The sequence below is a fragment of the Pleuronectes platessa genome, chromosome 20, assembly GCF_947347685.1.
Source record: "Pleuronectes platessa chromosome 20, fPlePla1.1, whole genome shotgun sequence".
Taxonomy (NCBI): domain Eukaryota; kingdom Metazoa; phylum Chordata; class Actinopteri; order Pleuronectiformes; family Pleuronectidae; genus Pleuronectes; species Pleuronectes platessa.
The window spans coordinates 12,392,189-12,415,874 of record NC_070645.1 but is presented as its reverse complement, the minus strand read 5'-3'; the positions used below and the strand labels follow the sequence as shown (position 1 = coordinate 12,415,874).

Genomic DNA, 23,686 nt, shown 5'->3' with positions numbered 1-23,686 from the left:
AGTATAACATGTGTACGTATATATCGCTATGATTGAATCGCTTTAAAATTTTAAAAGTCTGAAATATGTTTCCACAGATTCATCAGACAACCTGTTAACCAAGCTTTTGTTTTGATTATTATCTTGTACTAACTATTAACTAGCAGGATTATGCAAAAACTACAGGACAGATTATCATGTAACTTAATGGAAAGTTGTAATATGGGTCAAGATACAAGATTCATTCCATTTTGGAGCAGATCCGGGTCAGGGGGTGGATACAAGATTTTTTTTTTCACTTTCTTGAATGTTGCGACAATGTTTCACAACTTTTTTTTCAATTTTTTTATGAGAAGAATCAAAACATCTTGATTTTAAAAAAGTGCAAGCAATATTGTGCACATCCAAATTAAAATCCAGATCTAGTGAATTAAATGTGGTTAAATAAGGGGACTTCTGGTGTGTGCTATTTGCCAACTCTGCAATTTTAATCCTTTACCTCTTTGAGGTAAATTCCCAGTTCACTGAAATATTCTGTGCAAGAATTTCTCTAAGCACCTTTCGATGATAGAAATCTGTCACATCTCCCCTTAAGTATTTCTTCTGCTTTGTTTTATTTCTTCTGTTTTATTTTGAAACTCACATTTTGTCTTGCATTATGTCATTTCACAATTTTGCCAGTTTTGAAAACTTAGAGTTCAGCGTTCCAGAAGTTGAAGTATCCTTCCTATGACCTCTGACCTGCCTGATGCTTTCTGCCTTGAGTCTTTTACCTCTTATCAACTTGATAGTGATCTTTTTGCAAATTATATTTTTCCCAAAACAGCGATGAGCTCAATTGATCACTACTGGCTTCAATGCAATGAGACGCTCACCTTGCGCCTCTCCCCATTGAAGCCACGCCACTGCTCTGCCTTCTTGACAATGTAGCTCAGCTCCTGATTGGACAGCTCCAGATCTTGAGGCAGGAAGTACGTCCCCTCTTTGGCTGTAAGCCGCTGAAAGATGTCCAGCATGTGGCCATCGTTGTGGAATCTGGAAGGTGCGGGGTTTGGAAAATAAAAGAAGCGAGGAGGATTAAGTGTTTTGATGTATATTGATTCACTGTCCCTTCCATGTAACAATCATATAGGGTTAAATGCCAAAGCAAGGAAAAACATGCATCTTTGCCCTAGGTCAAATATGATGGTTTCTTTCTACAATTGGTTGGTGATTTTTTTGAACAGGTATCATGATAAAAGTCTAATGCAGCATTTCAAAGAGAAAAAGGAATCAAACAAATTGGCCTGTGAGGGGGAAGCACTTTGGCAACACATGCCGACTGCAGACGTGTGTGTGTAAGGCTGCTGCAGCTGCGTGGTCGTACAAGTGTTAATGTGTGGGAGTCAGATCCTCGGATGTTCTTCACTGTTAATCCTGCGCTTCAAAGATGGCAGCCGCAACAGACGCGCTGGATGCAGATGTGTCGGGAGAGACCACCCTGAGTCACAGGGAAACGTTCAGCATGGCAGAGGAGCGTATCGATTCCTACCTCCAGATGAGCGCGCAGCACCAAAGTCTTATTTTTTCTTCCGCCACACAAGGGTGCACGCAGCCAACCCCTCAAAAGAAATCACCATGTCTGTAAACAAATGCCTTGGCTGACCATCAAATCCTGCAGACCTCGTGCCCTTCCACAGAGATTCTAGCCTGTCAGAGGGTAATCAACTCTCAAATAAAACCAACATCAAGGAGACAGGGATTTACAGAAGACGCTGGCGCGGAGCTTTGAACTCAGCATCATTCCCCATCGCTCCTGGGAGAGGGATGTTTGTAGAATCTTGACCTCAGACACAGGAATAGCACTGCATTCATTTTCATCCTACACTTGGATTGTGCTTCTCATTCATTTATGCGGCTTTGCTCTTGGAGAGATTCAGCATTGTTGCATCTCGGGCGCTTCAAAGCAGGCTTGTTTCCTCTGTGTAGGACGTGCTTGAAGATGTGAGATAGAACCTGGATGATAAGACCTATATATCGCTTCCCTTTAAGTATAGGTGGTCGCTATGACGACATGCACAAACCTATGGATTCCATTCAAACAGAATACGACCACGATTTCCCAAAAGACAACATGGGAGGATGTTTGTGAGCTAGAAACATACATTGAATAAATGATACTGAAAATTGTGTATTTAAACCGTTGGTATTTGTCAAGTCATTTTTTTTTATTTAGTTTCTTGTTAATTACTAGGAGATCATTTTAAACAAAGTGACATATAATGAATAATGATAAATAATGTGCTACATGCAATATCCATCCAATATCCATCCCATACTAACAAATATTAATTACACAGCAACAAATCAGTGTAAAAGTAGTAAGAGATGGTCATTGAGTAACTGAACTATTATTATCAAACTATTACCTTCCGTGTAAAAGGCTTATTGTACTGAATGGACCTCCATACAGATACAACCTTTTATAACTGAAACAACAGTGTCTACTAATAATTATGTTTCCAGATAACTTAACTGCAAATATGTTTTGTGTGAGATGTAATGGCAGTGGTTGGTACCGTGGCCTCCCAGTATCAAGGTTCTGGGTTCGAACCTTCAACCTCACAGGCAGCTTAGATTAACTGGAGACTCTAAATTGAGCGTGGGTGTGAATCTCAGTGTGGATGGTTGTCTCTGTTTGTCGGTCCTGCAATACACTGGCAAACTGACTAGGGTGCACCCCCGCCTGTAGCCCCATGTCAGCTGGGATTGGCTCCAGACCCCTCACGACCCCCAGAGCATCAGCAGTATTGATGATAAACATAATATAGACTTATTATATTACATAATTACTACCACTGAGAATATCATAACGTTCAGAACTGAAGTAACCACTGAATTATTTAACAGTTTTATGTATATTAAGGCACTTATAGAACATGGTTAAGATTAGGGAAGGATATATATATTCTTATTTACATTTAACATGAATGACAAGCGTTCTGTAACCTTCAGGGGTTTTCCCTGCCTATCACAGGCCTATAATTGGACTCCCCATCCACTCTGTGGAGACTGTGCTGTCATCAATAAATGTTTAATGTATTCAATTATATGTTGCAGGCAGCATTATGTTTCTTATAAAACATATTTTCTGTTGCCATTTAGTTGTATAGACACAGGATAGACTGAATATCTTCCATACAGAAACCCTGTAGTAAGTGAATGCAACCTAAAGTTTTTTATTTTTTTTTAACCTTGTAATTGTTTGGATGTGAACTGCACCGTTATCAATGTAGCGTTGCTGTTTATTAAGCTTCAAAGAGGATAGAGGTGATAAACACATCACTGATATGTATTTCTGCAGCCAATGAATAAAGACTTCCTAAAATGTAATTAAAAAAGGATAACAGTCCATTCTATCTATACATATAGCCCGAGGCATTTTTTTTAGAAATAGGTCACGCTCTGTGTCAGAGCCCCTTCCTTGCAGCCAATAGGAAACTGTAACCCATAAAATTATCATCCTTGCTTCAGCCTCGTGGCCTACATTCAATACAAGCCCGAGTGGCGGTTGAGTGGCAGAAGTCATTATTACTAGCTGCTGTTTTAATATTGTCCATTTAGCGGGAGCCCGATAAGCGTCCCGCTTACGGAAATTAGATGGCACCCTCTCCTCGGCCGCCAATCTCCAACTGATTAATTCAATAAGGGTTTTCTTACAGTTTGAGCCTTTAATGGAGTTGTGTCTCATATGAGGGTGGGGGTGGGGGTGGGGGGGGGGCACACCTTGGATAAATGCAGAGTTACATTATTCAGTAATTTATCACCGACCCCTCAACATTTTACTATCACGTGCAAAACCTGCTGTCCTTTTATTAAAAAAGCTTAACATTGCCGTTTCGATTGATATATTGTATCTGAAATATTTAATATATTACAAACACTACCATTGAATTTTTTTTGGCCTCCACAATGATCTCTGGAGTTTTAGTTCATTCTTTTTTATTTCTCTCATTAATGACCATGGGATTATTTTTATCTTGCAGCAATGAGACTTTTAAGTTTCCCATTTTACTATTTGTACACAAAATCATTATTCCTATGGCCGACAGTGTATTTGGACTGGAAGCTTGATTATTCAGGGTTGAGGGATGATATCGGACTCCAAGCTCTTAAACACAGACAAGCTGCTCGATGGTTTGTCTGAGTGTCTGCTTCCCAGGTAGAGACTATTTCACATATAGTTTGTAGTCTTTCCTTTCCCTACCACTGCTTGATTACCCAAATCCCGATGTCCCCAGTGATGTTGGATTCTGGCAACACATAATGTCTGACCCCTGGTTGGCCCTCGATGCACACTGGCACCGTATCGGCACGCCAGAGGGTCTAGCAGCCCTGGAGAGTAGGGCAGAGGCAGGAGTAGTGGGCTCCACCACCTGCATATGACCTGGATGTTGTAATAACATCACCTCAACACTATCACATGATCTAGGGGTTTGCATCAGAACCAGATCTAATTCTCAGGTTTATAGCTCCACACTGATTCCAGCATTTTAGTCTGAATTTGATATTTTGGTTCTATTCGGTCTTCTATCACCGTCTGCATTTTACCAAGTTGTAAATTTAGTAAGCAACAATAGTATACAACAATCCGGTACTGTGATGGTGCATTAAAACAACAGTTAGGACTGGGTAACCAACACAAAACACTGTGGGAGTGTAAGAGAAATGTAAAACTACACTGAGATGGTTCAATAATCAAACAAATATATATTTTAATGGATATTAAAACCAGAAACACCAGAAAAGTACTAATAGGTAACCTTTAAGCTTAGAATTCTGAATTAGTAGAGCACAGTGCTTGTAGGAATCTGCCCTCTCATTGCACTGCAGTGTCATTCTCCTGGGCTTTTGTGAAACTGAGAAAATAGGCGATGTTTGACTCAACTGTGTGCGAAAAGCGTTTCTTAAATTAAGAGATTCACACATTAACGTTCCGTTTTTTCCCCAGATGTCTCAGTGGAGACATTTGCTGAAATCTGCTGTCTGAGGTGTTAAATCACAATACAGACCCAGCAAGTAAAATGCTTCAGCATGGCTGACCTTAATCTGCAAGACATGAGTGGAACACACAGCGCATTAAGATAGAGTATGTGCATTCACCACCATGTATATGCAGTCCATTTCACTATGTATGAAACCTGCAGTGACACCAACCATGCAAAACATTCAGCCTAATCGGATAATGTAAGGGGGCTACATGTTCACGCTACATCAAAACACATATAACTTTTGCATTCGAAACGCTTTCAATTTCCCAACCAGTTGCAGAGAATGCTATGTTCCCACTGTGTGGTGCATTTGTGCATTTCCGCTTTTCTGCTTTTTTTGTGTTTAATAACTCAGTGTGTGTCTGTGTGTAGATGTGGGACGCTGATGTCGAACCCTCAAAAGTAATTCCATGCCACTACATAATCAAAATGGATTAACATTCATTTCCGTTTTTCTGTTGTTCTGTGCTTCTCTGTGGACAGATAAGGGAACGACATGGCGGATGCTGTGGAATGGGCACGAGGCTGCGGGGGCGCAGGGACTTATTTCTGAGCGGGTGCTCGAGAATAGTTTGCTGCTGAGTCCCAGAGTGTTGGAGAAATGGTCTTCCTCTGCATCGACAGACTGTCCCTACAGACCTACTGTCAATTCAAATCACCCGGGTGAGGATTCCACAGATTGGCAGCTAAAGCGATGTTTTGATTTTGAGTCACCAGGAAGGTCCGACACAGCTCAGGGTCAGAGGTCAAAGAGCAATGGTACATGATAAAGAAACCCAGTCAACCCAGTCTACCTGTAAAAACCTGAACCAAGAGGTTTAGTACTACTACTATATACAAGTATACAGTCATATATTCTGATATATACTTTGCTGGTTTACTTGTTTGTGAAGGCAAGTCAGGGAAGAACCCATTTTGGTGCAGATCCAGATCCATTTCTTTCCACTTTATTTAACATTGCTAGATGTTTTTCAACATTTTCAGCATTTTCCCATTGAATAATACAGACTAAGAAAATTATGGCACATTCAAGGACCTGATAGCTTTGAGTGTGTGAAATTTGGTGCAGCTTGATTGGACTTGAAGAAACTATTGGCCCTTGGCGAGGTATGCTACTCTAGTTGTTCCAGTAAACATTAACATGATGTTACAACTAAAGGTCTGGTAGAAATTAAAGTTTATTTAATTACTATTTTGGGGGTAAAGAAAATTCAAAGAACTGAAAAAAGATGTTATTTCCTTTCCAGAAATCAAGTAGTTTTTTAGTATTGGTTGAAAATATTGTGGTTTTCTTAAGATTACGTATTGAAATCAGCCCATTATTAATTGTGATGTTGCTAAATTAGAAGTAATCATATTAGCCATACTTTATTTATCCATGCTCATTGTTTTTGCCAAATTGATTTGAATGTTATATGTGACTTAGACATTGGGTTTTCTTCTCCCTTCTTGCACTGAAGGCAGACTAGCGACATGTTGGGTATATTCCTCTTCACTGCAATTGGGAAGTTTGCTCTAAAGTGTGCCTGCTGTTTGACCTATGACCCCTGTCACGGAGCTTTACTCTGTAATACGCCTCTGTACGTGGCCACTGCTAGATTATGCAGGATGGGATTCATAGGCCACTGGTGTATCCGGTTGGGTTGTGGTTGTTGCTTCTTACGATCAAAAAGGGAAGAAGTGTGGTGTAGAATTTACTGCAACATGCTGCATGTGAAGCTGCTGCATCACTGTTAACCTTTTGTAATACCTCACATCGGGTCAGTGTAACCTTTGACCCCGGCAGACTGGAGCGTCTGCAGTGTCTTGAGAGATCCTTATTGTGAAGCGTTCTTACTGGAATTTGTTATTCAGAGAAGAGACTGACTATGACCTTGGCCTCATTGCAGTTTTATGTAGTCGGCTGGTGGGGGAAGGAATGGTTAAGAAGACTCCACACTATATATTCATGTGTGCAGTCTATTTCCTGGGATCAGAATAAATAACAATAATTTGAGACACCAGAGACTGACCCGCAGTCTGTCTGTTTGCTCGTCAGCCATTATCTTCCTGTTTGTCTCACCTGAGCAGGTAAATGGAGAGAATGGTGATGGAGAGCAGGAAAAGGACCGCGTAGAGGAAGAGAGTGATGACCAGCCCGGCTGCACCCGATTGGTCAACTCGATAAAAGTGCCAGTAGAGCTTTGCCGCGTCCCCCACTGGTGTGTCCGGGCTGTAGGTGAGACGCTGCGGAGACAGACATTGAATGAAAAGACAAAAAATACAAATGTGTATGAGGAAGGACATTCATAATATAGAAAAGATTTTAAAAATCATGAAATTAGCATCTATTCATGTTTTAACATGATTTTATATGTAATCTTAATGTGCAAATAATTTGCTTCGTGATTCTTGTGAAAGCAGCTGTTGAGAGACAGTTCAGCTGGTGCTCCTCTCAATCTCAATCTTCTATTAAAAATAATAATATAAGAAATGGTTTAATCTCTTATTAATTAGTAGAAAATGAGTTATTATTATTACTAAAAACACACACCCATCTCCCCTTCCACAGTTCTTGTCTCACCCTCACCCCTTTTTTTGTATTTAAAGTCACTTTGCCAAGATAAAGTGAACTCCTATTTAAAGTGCACAAGTGTCCGAGCTATTTTTGTAAGTGACTTACCCCAAGGACGGCGTCCACTGCGAAGACCGCCAGAGGGTCGAGGACTGTCCACACTCCCTGAGCCATGATAAACTTTGACGTGAAGGAAGGGAGTGAGCCAAATATCTGTTGACAGCCCCATCTGATCAGAACCAGCAGGAACGTTAATGCGTTCAAGGTCAGGGGACCCACCACCAGCATCGCCATCTCCTCCCAGATGTGGAGCAAGGAACTCTGGTACACAAGCTCCACGGTGTGTGCGTGGAACTGGAACCTGGCGGGAGAGGAAATGGAGGCGGGTGATGTGCTTATGTGTAGCCTGTGTGCACCAGTGTTGTATATTTGCGTTTGTGATGCTTTGCAGCTCAAGGGCAACTGGTTCCAGTAATTCCCAGACAATGTTACATTGTTTGTGCTTGATTCAATCATATTTAATTAGTCTGATGACAATGAACATTAAAACTGGCTGTTTTACTAGTCTCTGCTGCCTCATTGATTACATGGTTCCATGTAATATGTATTAAAAGCTCATTTTATTAGCTTTATAATCTGTAGATATATTAATTCAAGTAAAAAGCATAAATAAAGGAACAAAATCCAACTGACAGACGCTACAAGTAATTGTAGAAACACCTTTGCTTCTGCAGACCTGCTATTGTAAGTCAGGCTCCCCATTCACAGCAAGCCTCATGAATTTCTTAATCTTGCCATCAGTCACGAGGAGGTAAAGCCAGTGGTGGGAGAGGAAAGGTCCAGTTTTTGCTCATTAATTTCCATCTGATTTGCTCCAAGAGTCGAGCATTCCTCAGATTCTCTCCATTAATCTGACAGTAGAGGTCCATTTTTTTTTTTTATCTCAGGCAAATCTCTTAAAGGTACTATATGTAAGAACAGGAGGCGATTTACATGCATTAATCGCTTTTCTTTTTACAGCCAATGTCTGAATAGACTGTAGCGTAACTTACAAAATCAGACCTCACGTTCTCGGTTGCCTGTAACGGCCTCTGGACTGATGTGCAAAGGAATTTCCCATGAGACGTGACGTTAATGTGTACTACTGAGTGCATTGTCTCAATGTCTCTCTTACCCACGGTGGCGTAAACGTCAACCAGTGGCCAGTTCCCAGCACAGCACAGACTTCAGCACAAAAATAGCTATCTCCAATGTGTCAGTGCCACAGAGAGTCAAATATTGTGTATCCTCATATTGGTTTGAGTGCAGACATGTATGATAAATGCATGCTACTGGAGGTTGCTTTATATTTCATGAATGCAGATTATTGACAGGCTGGGCCCTCCAGAGAATTATAGCCAATCACAGCCGAGTATTGCGTGTATTTCAGCCTAATGCACCCTGACCCACCTGCAACCTGTGACGGGTCAACATGGTCACTTCTGAGTACTCAATTGGAAGCAATATGTTCAAAGATAAAAAAAAAAAAAGAACTCCCAGGTTTCAGTGGGGTCAGAGGTCGGATTATAGGGAAGAAAGAGGCTAAAAGAGACCGAGGAGAAAAAAAGAGGGTGAAATAGGAACAAGAGGTGAGGGAGGCTGACAGCACACAAGCTACTCTTAATGTCACTTGGTCTCTCTCCCCCTCTCCCCCTCTCTCCCTCTTTCCCCCTCTCTCCCTCTCTCTCTCTGTCACTGGGCACCACCAGCTCCGGCCACTGCATGGAGAGAGAAATGCTCGGAGGGAGAGCGGCAGCTTCGGACATGTGGAACTTGTCATCCGACGTTGACCCCCTCTGTTTTCTGCGTTTTCATTTTTTTTTCACCTTCCTATCCGCCCCCTCAGTTCATCCTTTTTTTTTCTTCCCTTTGGCCACACAGTTTCTTTTCTCTCTCTCTCTCTCTCTCTGCCTTCCTCTATCACTTTCCATGATTTAATGTGTGATGTTTGCACCCCACATGTTATTGTAATAAAATCCTTGCCCGCATGCATGTTTGCAGCCAGCTCTTTTTATAGTGATGAATTAAATCAGCACCATATGCCGTGCTGCAATGTGATTTAACAGATCTGTGGTATTTTATTGCTATTTATTATCAATGCTGTGTACCAAATAATAACAATAAATTCCTTCCAAATAGTGTAGCCTGTTGGGGCTTAAGGCCGGGCGGCGAAATCAACAAACTCCTCCAACAATGGTCTGTTAATATCGAGAGAGTCTTGTTAAACTGTTAATGGGGGGATTCCAAACCGATGATTTGGATGTATCCAGTGTGTGGGTTTTGTGTGTTCGCTATCGCACACTCAGACACACTGCACATCCTCGTTCTCTCCACCGCTCTGGTCCTCTTCACATCCCATTTCACCACTACCGTATGTGGCATGTGTGTGTGTGTGTGTCTCTGTGTGTGTGCATCTGCGATTTACCTATAGGCCTCTGTAATGGATGAGTCCTCCACGTGGGATTGTGCAGGGATTTATGTTAGTGCCGATGCTCCAGAGGTGTCTATATGCACAGGTCGTTCTGCTCCATGTTTGTGCATGCATTCATATGCGCCCCCTGTCCACATGCATTTGTGTGTGTGTGTACGTGTTTGTGTGTGTGTGTGTGTGTGTGTGTGTGTGTGTGTGCGTGCAGGGCGATATCAAAGGAAGCAGACTCACTTGTTGACAGGAACTGCTATGGCCTGGAGGTAGAGCCACTGGCTGCAGTAATGCAGGTAGAGCCTCACAAACCACATCAAAGCCATCAGCAGCATAATGAGGCCGAGCTGCCGAACGCAGCCGCGCCAGCTCGTACGCCCAGGCTGCTGTTGCCCCGGCAACGGCAGGCCCAGGTCGGAGGACAGCATGTGCAGGGCCAGGCGGGCTCGCTCGGACAGGCGGGGGGGGCGGGAGGCCGGCCCCGTCACTGGTGATCTGTTTTTGGGGACGCATCGTGATCGACAACCCAAAGCTTAACTTAATGTTTTGCTTCCTTGTAATATTAACAATATAACTCAAGTGGATACCTGACACATCCAACCATCACACAGGATGATTAAATAGCTCCTGTACACGGGCGACAGCATCAGAAATGATTATTTGAATAAAAAACATTTGCATTGAGCTGCTGCCCTTGATCTCGCGGACATAAATATTGGAGGATTTAAAGAGCAAGTCTTTGCATCGCGGAAAATATTCAAATGAATTTTTACCATCATCAGAGCCACATTAAAGGTAGGGAAATGAAGCATTAAAACTGACACACATGCACACAAATGTACTACACACACACACACAGACACACACACAGATAGGAATCCCTTCCAGCAGTGCTCGGCTTCCCCCAGCACCTCTGCCTCCTCTGTGCCGCCCTTTGTCAGGCCTGCTCAACTATTCCCTTTCATATGGAGGGTACAGATGGAGCAGAGGAGGAGAGGAGAGTAAAAGGAAATAAATTACAATATCCAAAAATTCACATACTACACCCATGACTAGTACTGTGCAGTAAAACGTGTGAAGTAAATGCATGTGTACACTTGCAATGTGCATGGCCCGACATGGATGCATGATATTGTTTACACATGTCCACAAAGGCTGACCCCGCTGACCCCTATCCCCTGGCTGACAGTAATTAGACCAAGGCTAAGATAGGTGTGTACAGTAGAGATATGGTGCGAATCACAGAGTGGCACTTCAGGCCTTTGCCTGTGGACATCCCTGTGTCTTACCACTGTGTCCCAGAACAAAGTTGGAATTCACTTTGTAGTGTGTATCTAGGGAAAATCACACACTGCCTAAAGATAGAAACAGAGAGGAAAAAAAAATCAGTTGTATTGCTTTCTCCTCCTCTCTACAAATAATTAGGGCTAGACTTACATCAAAATGCAGCGTTGTGTTTTTTGTGTGTTTTTTTTCTCCTGCCCTGCTTGTATTGCTGCTGGAATACAAACAGTCCCACAGTTGCATTTAAAACAAAACAAAAAGAGATAATCTTTGCTCTCCCTGTGAGGTGGGCTCAATCTCTGAAGTGTTCAATTATTTGAAGTTGTCAAGTTTTCTCATTGCGCGCACACGGCACTGTAGGGTGTTAGCGGTAGCATGTGGGAGAACTCGGAGGATTCATCCTGAGTTCAGACAGTCAACCCGGACTGATACACTTTCATGGCTCGGCTGAAATAAACTCAGACAGAGGGAGATCAAGATCTGTGATGAGAAGTCAGTTACTGGTCAGTTGTGTGGTTGAGATTTTAATAAAGCAACTTGTTTTTTAACTGCATGTGTTCTCAATATATCCTGCATTAGGTCAGTAAGCTGATAACAAGAGTAACATTGCAGGTTGATTCTTAATTTCACGTTAAATTGTCTTTTTTATAATATTTAAAACTACTTTTCAATCAATTTCAATAAAGCAGCAGTATGTGATCACAACACTGTTAATCAACAAAACTGCTAATAAAGTTTTCTTATATCTGCCATATATGACAATGGTTTCTAAACTAGGGATTGAGGATTTCTTTATAGTTCTATGAATCGAGTACAATTTAAAACTAAAATTACAGATAGCATATTTTAGCCATTACAACATAAAAAAGATAAGTATTAATACCAACGTAGTGGTTTTCCAAAAAAATGAAATATCATAAATATATGAATGAGAGTACAAATAGATAAATAAACAAATAATGCAGAAATGAATAATCAAATACAAGTAACAATGTTATTTCTGTATTCCTACATTTATTTATCTCTTTCTACATTCATTCATTCATTTATACATTTTTACTATGGAATGGAATATGTAATGGTGCATCAGGTGCATTGTTTTGTTTCTCAAAATAGCTTTGGGTAATAGTGAAGTGAATGAACTAAAGTCCACTAAATTAAGCTTTTATTTATTTACGTCTATCCGTGTCCACATACCTTTTGGTTTTCAAGCCGGGTTGGTTATGCTATCGTGATCTTTGGATCTACTCCTTCTTGATATATGTATGTTTTTATTTACACTTTTTTGTCATGCTTCATATAGCATCAGTTCCAGAAGGTTCATTTATCGACCCACAGAATATATCACAACATGTCGTTGTGTCCTGACTGTCTTGCACTGCTACTTCGGGGGAAAACCTGCTATACAGCACTTGAGATACTTTACAAAAAAACCTTTGGCTGTGTTATTGAAAAGGAGATAGTTCCAGCGTCAAGTTTCTTTGAGCGATGATTATCTACAAACATCCTTCTGCTTCTTTGTTATGATTGTGACCAAGGTATGTCCGCTCTGTTCTAAGCTTCATCACGACTTGATTCATTGTGTGATGAAAAACTGCTGCTCACACGTCTGCAAAAGTGGAATTACAGAGTAGGCAAAAAGCTTGCAGTGTGTCGCAGACGCAGGCAAGATGCTGCCCTGTCAAGTGGCATTAAGAGAAAACAGCAAATGCAACCTGATGCCCATCTCTCATGTAATGAAGATATTGACGATGCATGAAAGAGGAATATTTTTAGATTTCTCCATGTTGGTGGCCTCTTCCGAAGTAACATGATGTGAAATCTGTTATCGCCACTGATTTGATTTCATTATGGCACCTCCAATTACAAAGGTACGGCGCAGGAAAGAAGAGGGGAAGGCAGGGGGTGGAGGTGTGGGCTCTTTATCTTGCAGGAACGGAGGATATTTCATTCCAATATCACAGCTCGTCTCAGCCTCGACTGATAGCATGTGGCATAGCGGCCCGGAGATTAAACCAACCATTTCAACGGGCATGCATTGGCACATAATACTGGGTTTTAACTGAAGTTCATGTGATTTTTGTGAAATCCAGGCCAGAATTGCTGCTTCCTCATTATCCCAGTTGTGATATGTTTGTTGCTCATTCCCATGTCATCAAAGCACATTGCAAAAAGGACTCATCATCCTCTCTAAACCTTTCCCGACCGTGCCAAGGCCTGTAAATCAGATTTAACTCGCGTGTATCTGTCAGCCATTGGAGCAAGAACCATCATCCTGGACTGGTTTCCCCCCAGACTGTTTCCCTGTGTGTCTCACGCCATGACAAACAAATAGCTGCGCCGTTAAAAATAGCACCAAGTGAAACAGCAAGTACAGATCAGTATTAAACCTTTAAGATGGCATGGGTAATGAGAGATGCAGGGGGCCGGGGGAGGGGGGGTACTGTGGGGTGCTACATTTTAAATAGCAGATTTAGTGTGAGAAGGCTCCGGGGCCGAGGAGAGTGAAGGTAACTCCCTGAATCCCTCCACGCAGCCCTAATGGCTTAAACCCTCCAGTCTGAGGCCACTTTAAGTATTGGACTTATCCCTTTTTATTTAGAGGATTATTTTCTGTCACTTTCTTATTTGGGCCACCGGCATTGTTTATATATGTACCAAAAAAAAAACACACATCGTTTCCCCTCACATAGTTGAAGAATGGCTTGCTGTTGGGGAAAAGGAGAAAGAAAAGAGAAAAACGAAAAAACCTACAGTGTGAAACTAGACTTAAAAGATTGACAGATAAAGTGATTGTTTCCCTTCGTGGCCCAGATGCACGAGCACTGTGGTGATTACGCAAGTTTGATTATCTCAGGTGTCGAGAGATGGAGGTGAAGATACTGCAGCTTAGTTTACACGTCATATTTTGGATGAGTGCTGATAATGGGTTTGTTTTTTGGGATTATGGCGGCATTTGTCATCTGTCTTCTGTGGGTTGTGCAGCCATTTCCCGTCTGAGGTGTTATTAAGTCAAGTCAAAGCACTTTGGGTGAAACTTTGTAACTTGAACAATTAAAAAAAATTCTCCTGATCTAAAAACAACTTTCGAATTGTAATGCTAATTAAAAAAAAAAGAAAGAAAAAGATTAGAAGTTTTCGTGTGATAGGAAATACCTACAATGACAGAAACTATACTTAAGAACAAACTTTATGTTCTTAGTTTGGCCCATCCATTAACATGGAGGAGGCAGGATTTAAGACCGTGGTGTGGCCTAGGGGGTAGAGTGCTCGTTCTCCAACAAGAAGGTTGCCGGTTCAAACCCCACTCTTCCCCATCTGAATGCCCAATTGCCCAAGATACTCAACTCATAAATGTTGAGTGTACTAATTGTAAGTCGCTTTGGACAAAAGCTTAATCCAAATGACATGTAATGTAATGACCTCTACTGTTCCATGCATCAAGGGAGCTGTCATGTTGTTCTCTCTTGGATTGTCCATCAAACCAACCCAATAACAAACATCTGGTGAAAAATATCCAGCTCTCAAACCAAAGCTTTTCTGTTTCAGTAGTTTACAGGGTGTCTTGGATGATGCCATTCATGATTCACACATTCATTTAAGTAATTTAATCACAGATGAGATTCTGCATGGGAGTTAAAACTGATTATTTAGACAATGGAGGTTTATGTTGATATAAAAGGGAGAATACCACCATTATAATGACATATGCACTAATCAGGATTAGTTTTTTTTACTAGTTACCTCAAGGGTCAATCTACAGACAGTTATATTTGATCCTGTGAAGCCATTTGTGATGAAGCAATAAGATGCTCCACATGAATCCAGTGCCCTGACGCATGAACACACACATGTTCACGTGCACAGAGCGATTGACCTTTACAGACCTGCTCACAATTACCAAATCTAGCATTCTACCATAACCAGTGTGTAGAGTCGTTGCCATGAATATTTGTGTGCTTACATAGCTTATGTCTCAGTGTCACGTCCGGTGCGGTGATTGCTTGTGTGTATGCATTTCCATACATTTACAGACACAGGATACAAGTTTTCTACAAGTGGTAAGTCTATGTTGTAGCGGGTCAACAGGTTGAACAGAGCAGTGCTCCTCGCCTGCTTTCAGAATACATTGTAGGTTTTAAATCCCACTTGTAAGAAGTTTTCTTCCCACTTTCCTCCAAAATGTCATCATTGTGCACTAACTTTTACTCTCTCTCTTGTTTCTTTTCTAAATCTTAGTTGTTCCAAGAGCAATTACTTCACCGTTTGAGGGCTTTATAGCCCCTCGTTGTTTACGGAGAGACCCTGGCAAAGCAAGAACACACATAAACTTGAGTTTCATTGACAGTATGGGAGTACGGTGGCAGGTATTTGGGGTGTAGTTAAAAGAGAATTATGGAAGTGTGACTCAGCTGCAAAGCGAGAGTCCATCACCATGTAATTAAAATAGTATAACGATGCACGGCCAAAATGATCAGAATTATTTGCCGACAGGGAAGTGGAGGAAAGCATAATCAGAGGTGGAGGGGAAAAAAAACTATGTTCCACTTAATTAGGAATCCATGCTTGACTAATAGTTGGCTGCTGGTTTTTACAATGCGAGAGAGGTTCTCACGTACAGGCAAGCACAGGGCGGAGGAGGCCTCAAGTGCGTGAGATGCAATGGTTGCATGGAGCCTCAACCTGATAGAAGTGGATTTTTGACTGTAGATAAAAGATTTAAGGAAAGAGGAAGGTGCAGATTGCTAAGAAACATTAAGGTGAGTAATGGTACATGGGCCTAATGCAGAGCCTGTTCTCAACCTGCTGCTGCAAAAAGAGTTGTTCACCTTTTTATTCAAAGATCGGTGGAGATAAACTCAGTCTGCAGAACTGGAGAATCAGTTGTAGTCAACGTGTTCTTGTCATGATAGACCACAGGATCTATATGTTGATGAGTCATTATTATTATAAGTGATTATTCAGATTTGAATTTGTCCAAATCGGAAACTGAACTTCCTTTGGGCCCTTAATAATACACTTGCCAAATGTGAAGCTAACAAGATGAACAGTTCTCAAGATAAGCAGGCCACACACAGACAGACAGACAGACAGACAGACAGACCGACAGACAGACAGACAGACACACAGACACACACACAGACACACATACATACAGACAGACAGACAGATAAACAGAGAGAGACACAGACAGACAGACAGACAGACAGACACACATACATACAGACAGACAGACAGACAGATAAACAGACAGACAGACAGATAAACAGACAGACAGACAGACAGACAGACAGACAGACAGACATACGGACAGACAGACAGACAGATAAACAGACAGACAGACAGATAAACAGACAGACAGACAGACAGACAGACAGACAGACAGACAGATAAACAGACATACGGACAGACAGACAGACAGACAGACAGATAAACAGACAGACAGACAGACAGACAGACAGACAGACAGATAAACAGAGAGACAGACAGACAGACAGACACATATACATACATACAGACAGACAGACAGATAAACAGACAGACAGACAGACAGACAGACAGACAGACAGATGTTTGTAGAGTTATTAGATAGATGAGATAAGATGATGGATGGAGGCTGGACCATCAAACTGATCAGTTATCATTTCTTTAACACTGATACAATAAAATAATACATGCCCCCCTGCTGTGTAAAAACTATAATATGTCATTCCATGTCTAACTAATCAGCTGCTGACAGTGACTTTACATTTACTGCACCAAGGTGAGGATCTTCTAGGTTTTCTAATCAGACCCTCAGAAAGTGACGATGTTGATTTATCCCTTTAACACACTATAAACACATGAACGATTTTAAGTGTGGTGCAACAAGACCTGCCTCTATCTATTTGAACAAGCAGAAAAAGTTAACACTAAACTGTAATACTACACTATGACAAGATCATTTTCATATTGATGTGGCTATTTCTCCAATTATATCCCTGTTTCGCTGGCAGGCCTCTGAATCTACCGGCCAAAGCACCATTCCAGAACAATAATTCGATGAGCGACGGTCCAGCATTGCACCGGCCAAACAAATCCCTCCTGCAATAAAATATAAATAAACAAATAAATACAAGTTCTGGCCTCCTCGCACACCTTGGAGTAGTTTGCCTGCATATATGAGGTAGCCGTTTCACTGCCGTGCAACATGTGGTGTTTTTTATGGCGCGCCCGACTGAGCACAAGAGGCGATTAAAACATGGAAATGGCAGGTCCCTTGGTGCACCATAAACCAGGGTGGAAACATTTCAAATGCACATGCACCTGGGATCGGCAAACACACAGGGACTTCCCAGGCACTCGCTTTCTCCAACCACAATAGGTCTTTACAGGAGAGAACAGGTTGTTTTTCTACTCTATAAACTTTCTTTTCAGGGAATTAAGGGAAAAACACAGACAATATGGTGCAAGTAAACTTGTAATGTAACTTGAAATGTATCAATTCATCAATTTGGGTGAGGCGTAGAGGGAGGAGAGCTGCAGAGGCTGCCGAGCACGGGCCTCCGGAGAGTTGCATCAGTATTTAAATGGATTTCACTTCTCTGACCTTGCCTCATTACTGCAGGACATTGTCACCAGAGAGATAGAGACGCAGGGAGAATGAGGAGGGGATGGAAGGAGAAAGATGGAGGAAATTAAACGCAGGGAAAGTGCGATAAGACAGAATTAACAGGAGGGAGGAGAGGGAGTAATTATGAGCCAAAGAGACGAGCTATAGAGAGCAATTAAGCGAGTGATGGACATAAAATAAAAGAAGCAAGGTACAAAAACTTTTTTCCGTGCAGAGAACAACTGGAATCTTTCTCTTTTTCTCTTCTGCCAGTCAGTGCAGAATACAATGGGCCTGAAACAGGAAGAACCACTGTCCATTAGGCAATAACATATTCTGAACGCTGTACTCAGATAAAATTCATCTATGACATTGCTTTCCTGTATTCGTAGTGTATTATAACTCACGTTTCAGATTCAAACTTTCATCAACAACAGTGTTTGAGGCCCTGGAAGTTGTATCACAACAACCTAAATTACCATGTACGTCACTTGTCCTGGATATTATAAGAGGTAGGAATATTAAAGATATGTTCAATATCATTTAATATAATTTATAATTAGAGTTAAGTGTGCCTGACTGTCAATCTGCAGGTCTAAATCGCCGCCAAATCATTTGAATTATTCGGGGGGGTCATTTCCCCCAATCGGACAGACACAGACATTCAAGGGAGCTGTCAGTCTATATGGTAACAGTCATTTAATCACTTCCTCTTTAGCAATGACTCTTCAAAGTAACAGCATGTTTCTTTTGTGGCTGCAATGTCTCATATCAAGCTAAATTACAGAGCTGTTATTTTGAAGAGTTGCAAACTGAACAGCAGTAAACCATTCAAACTTATATTTAAACCACAGACACCGACAGTCATGAAGCAAATACAGCTTCATTTTGGGAAAAACATTGACTTTAAAATCTTCAAACTTCCTTCTGCACCAAAGAGTGTTCACAAAGAGCTCTGCACACAGCGTCCAGCACACAAACATTAAAAAACGGTTCGAGGACTCACTCATGACACGGAATAATTCTGAAGTCTCTCCAGAGCTTTAAAACAGGACAAGGGAACAGACACTGCAGTCTGTCACAGTTTGGATATGTTTACAACTTCGTCCTGTTGAAATAAGCACTTCCCTTTGTGTCATGGCCACAGCAATAAAAGTGCACTGTGGATCACATCAAAGTCATTTACACACAAACATTGCACCGCCCATCAGATCGTGATTACATCGACATCTACATCTCGTCGGTGTGGTATTATTAGAGCCGTCCGTCAGGGATGTTTTCCTAAAGGTTCCTATTTATTTGCACAGGGCACGGTGCATTAGTGGATGTTTGTACTACAGTGCATTAGCTAATATGTATCTGCATGTAAAGAGCGACTTTTGAATTCTCAGGCAGTTGTTTGTTGACTTTTGTCGTCTTTTTCAGATGTTTATGTCACAGTGATTACGGATGAAAAAAGAGGAGCGAGAGGGAAGCGGCACCTCTGGCCTCACTCTGTCTCTCGCACACACACACACACACACACACAAACACACTCACACTCTCTCGTGCACGGATCAGTTATATGTTCCCACACAGAGTTCCTGTTCCTTTTTCCCCCCCTCCTCGATCTGAACCTCCCCCTCTCTAACGACACATTGGGGTGGGAAAGACATTCATTTGACCCAGACCACCAATGGGACCGCAGTCAGCTCTGAGTGACAGCCACATCACCGCAGATTAACCAGTCATATTGCAACGTTAGCCTGTCAGGGAGCTGACAGCTCTGATTTCCATAAAGGAAGCAACACGTTGATTGTGCATGTGTGTGTGTGTGTGTGTGTCTGTGTATGTGTGTGTGAGATCCAAAGTGACCTAGGGCGCGTCTGGCCGCACAAAACCCTAACATGTGCACTCGGCTGCGGTAGCCAGGGGCCTCTCTTTCACACGTGCACGCACTGACGCATGCACGCACGCAGACACATTCCTTCTCCCTCCGAACAGGAAGAGAGGCCTGGAAGGCGCTGGAGACCACGGGGTGACCAGCGCTGCCATCTCCACCCACCTCTCCTACCAGCATTACATCAGAATTGATTGACCCTTGCTCTGAGTTGTGATTCGGAGCCGCAGTGTGCAGGGGATTGACAGCCTGGAACTAGCTGTTATTTCAGGTGCTTTTCTCTCTCTCTCTCTCTCTCTCTCGCTCTCTCTCTGTCTTTTCTTTTCTGCAGGGCCGATCTCTCTTTCTCTCCCCGACAGTCTCCTCTTTAGCAGGAGAACGACACTGCGGGGGTGCTCGGTATCAATGCATTATCCAGATGATCCTCTGCAATTAGCGGCGTATAGACCGGTGCAGATGAGCCGCCTCGAACGACACAACTGTACATTCTCCTGCTAATCTTACTTGAGCATGTACACAGAAAGGAAACAGATGGAGGGCACAGAGAGATGGAGAGACACAGAGGCACACACAGTGGGTGAGTGCTCTGATAGGCTTGGCTGGGGGAAATGGGTGCAGAGGAACGTTGGTCCCCAACGAGGCGAGCTAACTGGGGGAAATTAGGTCAGTGTGTTCCCACTGACTCCGCAGCAAGAACAGGCTGTGCGCGTGTCTGTGTGTGTGTGTCTGTGTGTGTGTGTGTGTGTGTGTTTTGCCGGTGCACCTCCACTGCCACACTGCACCACTACATCAACATACTGTGCGTGTCTGTGCTTGTTTGTGTTTGTCTACAATGCTTCCACGTCCATGTTCGGGGCCTGATTTCAATAGAGGTGATAACACTTTCCATCTACAGCCTCAATCCACACTCAGGAGTCGTGCTGTTTGTTTTGACACATCACTCGCCTCGTCACCAGGATGTAACTAATCACATATCACATCATAATCAATAACAAAGTGGTTCTGAATGTGAAACAAATGAGTAAAAGGTTAAGTGACGTGAATCCCCACGTGGCCCGACCAGTCTTCAGGAGTAAAAAGCTTCGGGGACAGATGGAGTCAGTTCTGCTGCGACTCGGCCTCCTGAGGACGATCAGGATACACTCTTCTTCTTCTTCTTACTCCCCCCCCCCCCCCCCCCCGCAACGCTTTGTCTCAACTCTGTCTCTCCCTCTCCCGCTCCCGTCATGTCTCCCGACCAGGACAAGTCAAACATAGTATAATTGATATGAGATTTAGGGGGTATATTTCGATGTAATTAGAATCTTGATAATTGCACTAATTAGGTCTAATTGCCGTGTGAGAATGACTTTGATTAAAACAGTTTTTCTCTCTTTCAAAATCAGACGAGGAGAAGATACTTAGGTGACATTGATGGGACGCAGCGCCGGGGCTGATTGACGAGGATCCAGGACGCACAGAACATCCCAGACAGGAAGTGGCACAGCTCACGTGACGAGCTGCGCTTTGGGAAAAACAATTCTCTCTGTGATAAATGCGCAAATGCAAGTTAGTAACAGTAACTCATCGCCTAAAGTCCCCATCTTTAGTGTAAAATTAATTCAGTTTGAGCGTGTTTACCTTTGCTGGAAGTTGCCACGCGATTCCGAAAGCATTAAATTGGCCCTATCGAATTACAACAGCCGTATTGAATCAGGTGCTTTGATTTTAGCTCGGCGCAGCTCTGTGAGAAAAAAAAAATAAAAAGGTGGTTAAGATTACATAGACATCAAATAAGCTGGTGGGTCGGCGAGAGACTTTCATGCGTGTTCAAACAGACGGCAGCAGCATTGGAACTCTGTGAGAAAAGGAAAAAGAACAGAGCGAGAGAAAAAAAAAAGAAGAAGGAGAAGAATCATCCCTGGCGTGTTTTCATGATCTTTTTTAATTTACAGAAAGTGTACTCGCAGTTGTCAATACCTGCAGTTAAAGGTATGTTGGGTTTTAAATGTTTAAATGGTTTGCAACTATAATGATACCAAACATACCAGGTGCTATGTATTTTTAGATCTTCTGAAGTTGTGGATGAAAAAGTTCAAAAGGAAAAATTTAAGTAAACATACTAATTACAAAAAATCATGGTCATGAATGGATGTTGATTCTGGCCCGTTCAAAAATTGTTTATATAAAAACACTTTATAAATAAAATGTAGTTATAATAACAATATTACCCTGAACACACTGTAGTATTTTCAGAAAGTTGGACTTTTCTTTACCTACTGTTTTAAAATGGAAGGTTTTACATGACTTGTGCAAACTGTTGTGTGAGTGATATCTTCATTAGATTCATTCATGCAGAGGGTATATTGACATTGGCCCGACCTCAAACAATACCATCATCTAAATTCAGTCCACTGAAGTTGTCAAATCCCACCTGCTGCCACAGCCTGAAATGTAAATATTACAAGTATGTTCTGTACTCAGCCTGACATTTACACATCTCATAACCTCTGCAACACCTCTCCGATACATTCCTGTGCATTTATTTGACAGGGTGAGTAAAGTGCCCTCGAAGGTGAACGTGCATTAGATGAGGCTTTTGCACGAGTCCCTGACGATCCCCACCAAATCTCTCTGCTCCTGAGCGCTTGCTCAATAATGCACGAGCATCTGATTTGCACGTTTGTGTCGGAGCACCCCGTAAAAATCTCAATGAGCTCAGTCTCCGGTGGCTCAATAGATGGCAGTAATATCCCCCAATCACTGCAGTATGAATAGTCATTCCACAGACACACACACACACACACACACACACAGTCAAGCACGTGCACAGATGCAACCCAAACACAAAGAGAGCTCTATAAATACCCAGAAGAGCCCAGAAGGAAGTCACACACACACACACACACAACAGTGGGCGAGATGGGTGAGGGTCTTAATTGTTGAACCATATCTCTCTAACAATTCCTCTTTCCGATTAGGTGAGGGCATAGAAGCATTTAGCCTTCATCTCGGAGATGCTGCTACGTGTGTGCTTAGACGGATGCAGTCGGTAGCAGGGTCTCTGACTCCGAGCAATCCTCACAACCTGAAACTGACAGAAACCTCTCGTCTCACTGAACCCGACGACTGCTCAGAAGTAAAAAAAAAAGAAAAAAGAAAGAAGCAGCAGTATGAATAATCGTGAAAACCATTTAATTGTGTCCCTTTTGTGCGCAGCCTGCATGGGGCTCTGTGTTCATTCTCTCTTTCTTTTTTTGTATTCCTATTCGCCTCCCCTCCAGATAGTCCCTGTGTCGTCAGTTATTGGCAGGATACGCTGGTAATCATTTGAATTCCCCAAGTATGTTCAGAAGATGTCAGGGAGTAGTCTCTGATCTTGTTTAATATGTGACCAGCAGCTATAAATTACCAACTCCCAGAAATGAGGAAACATGGGTTCTTTTTAAGTCTCCGGGGAGCTCTCTCTCTCTCTCTCTCTCTCTCTCTCTCTCTCTCTCTCTCTCTCTCTCTCTCTCACACACACACCCTCCCCCTGTGTAGTATGTGTGTGTGTGGCCAGTCCCCTCCTCCTTAATTTAGTTGACTTCCAAATAAAAACAAACCTGTGACTTTCTTCCCTTTTTTTTTTGTTGAAATAAGCAATTTTGCTCTCAGCCTATTTTATTTCCACGCTCCAAACGGGGGAGACACACATACTGTTGCTCTTTTTAATGCTTTTAACAAATTTGAGCCAAGGTGTATAGAATCCTCTGTTTATATTTCATACGTCCCTGTTTTCTCATTAAAATCAAATGCTGTGAGCCACGATGAAAAGGGGGGAAAAGAAAAAATTAACAAACCTGCTTCCTTTTAGAGTTTTGTTGTGCAGAGAAAGAAACAACTGAAACACATGGTTACAGCATGAGTTTGGTTTGGCTTCAAATTC

At 42.2% G+C, this 23,686-nt stretch overlaps 1 protein-coding gene across 1 annotated transcript in view; it reads right to left on the bottom strand.

Annotated features, from left to right (window-relative positions):
• Positions 1–833: 833 nt before the first annotated feature.
• ofcc1 (orofacial cleft 1 candidate 1) overlaps positions 834–23,686 on the bottom strand; it is a 56,073-nt gene continuing 33,220 nt past the window's right edge. The window contains exons 17-20 of the mRNA XM_053413062.1: positions 10,265–10,519; positions 7,672–7,924; positions 7,072–7,235; positions 834–1,014 (exon numbers count right to left, since the gene is read on the bottom strand). Of these exons, the coding sequence (XP_053269037.1) occupies positions 834–1,014; positions 7,072–7,235; positions 7,672–7,924; positions 10,265–10,519 (853 nt within the window). The remainder of the gene's footprint in view (positions 1,015–7,071; positions 7,236–7,671; positions 7,925–10,264; positions 10,520–23,686) is intronic.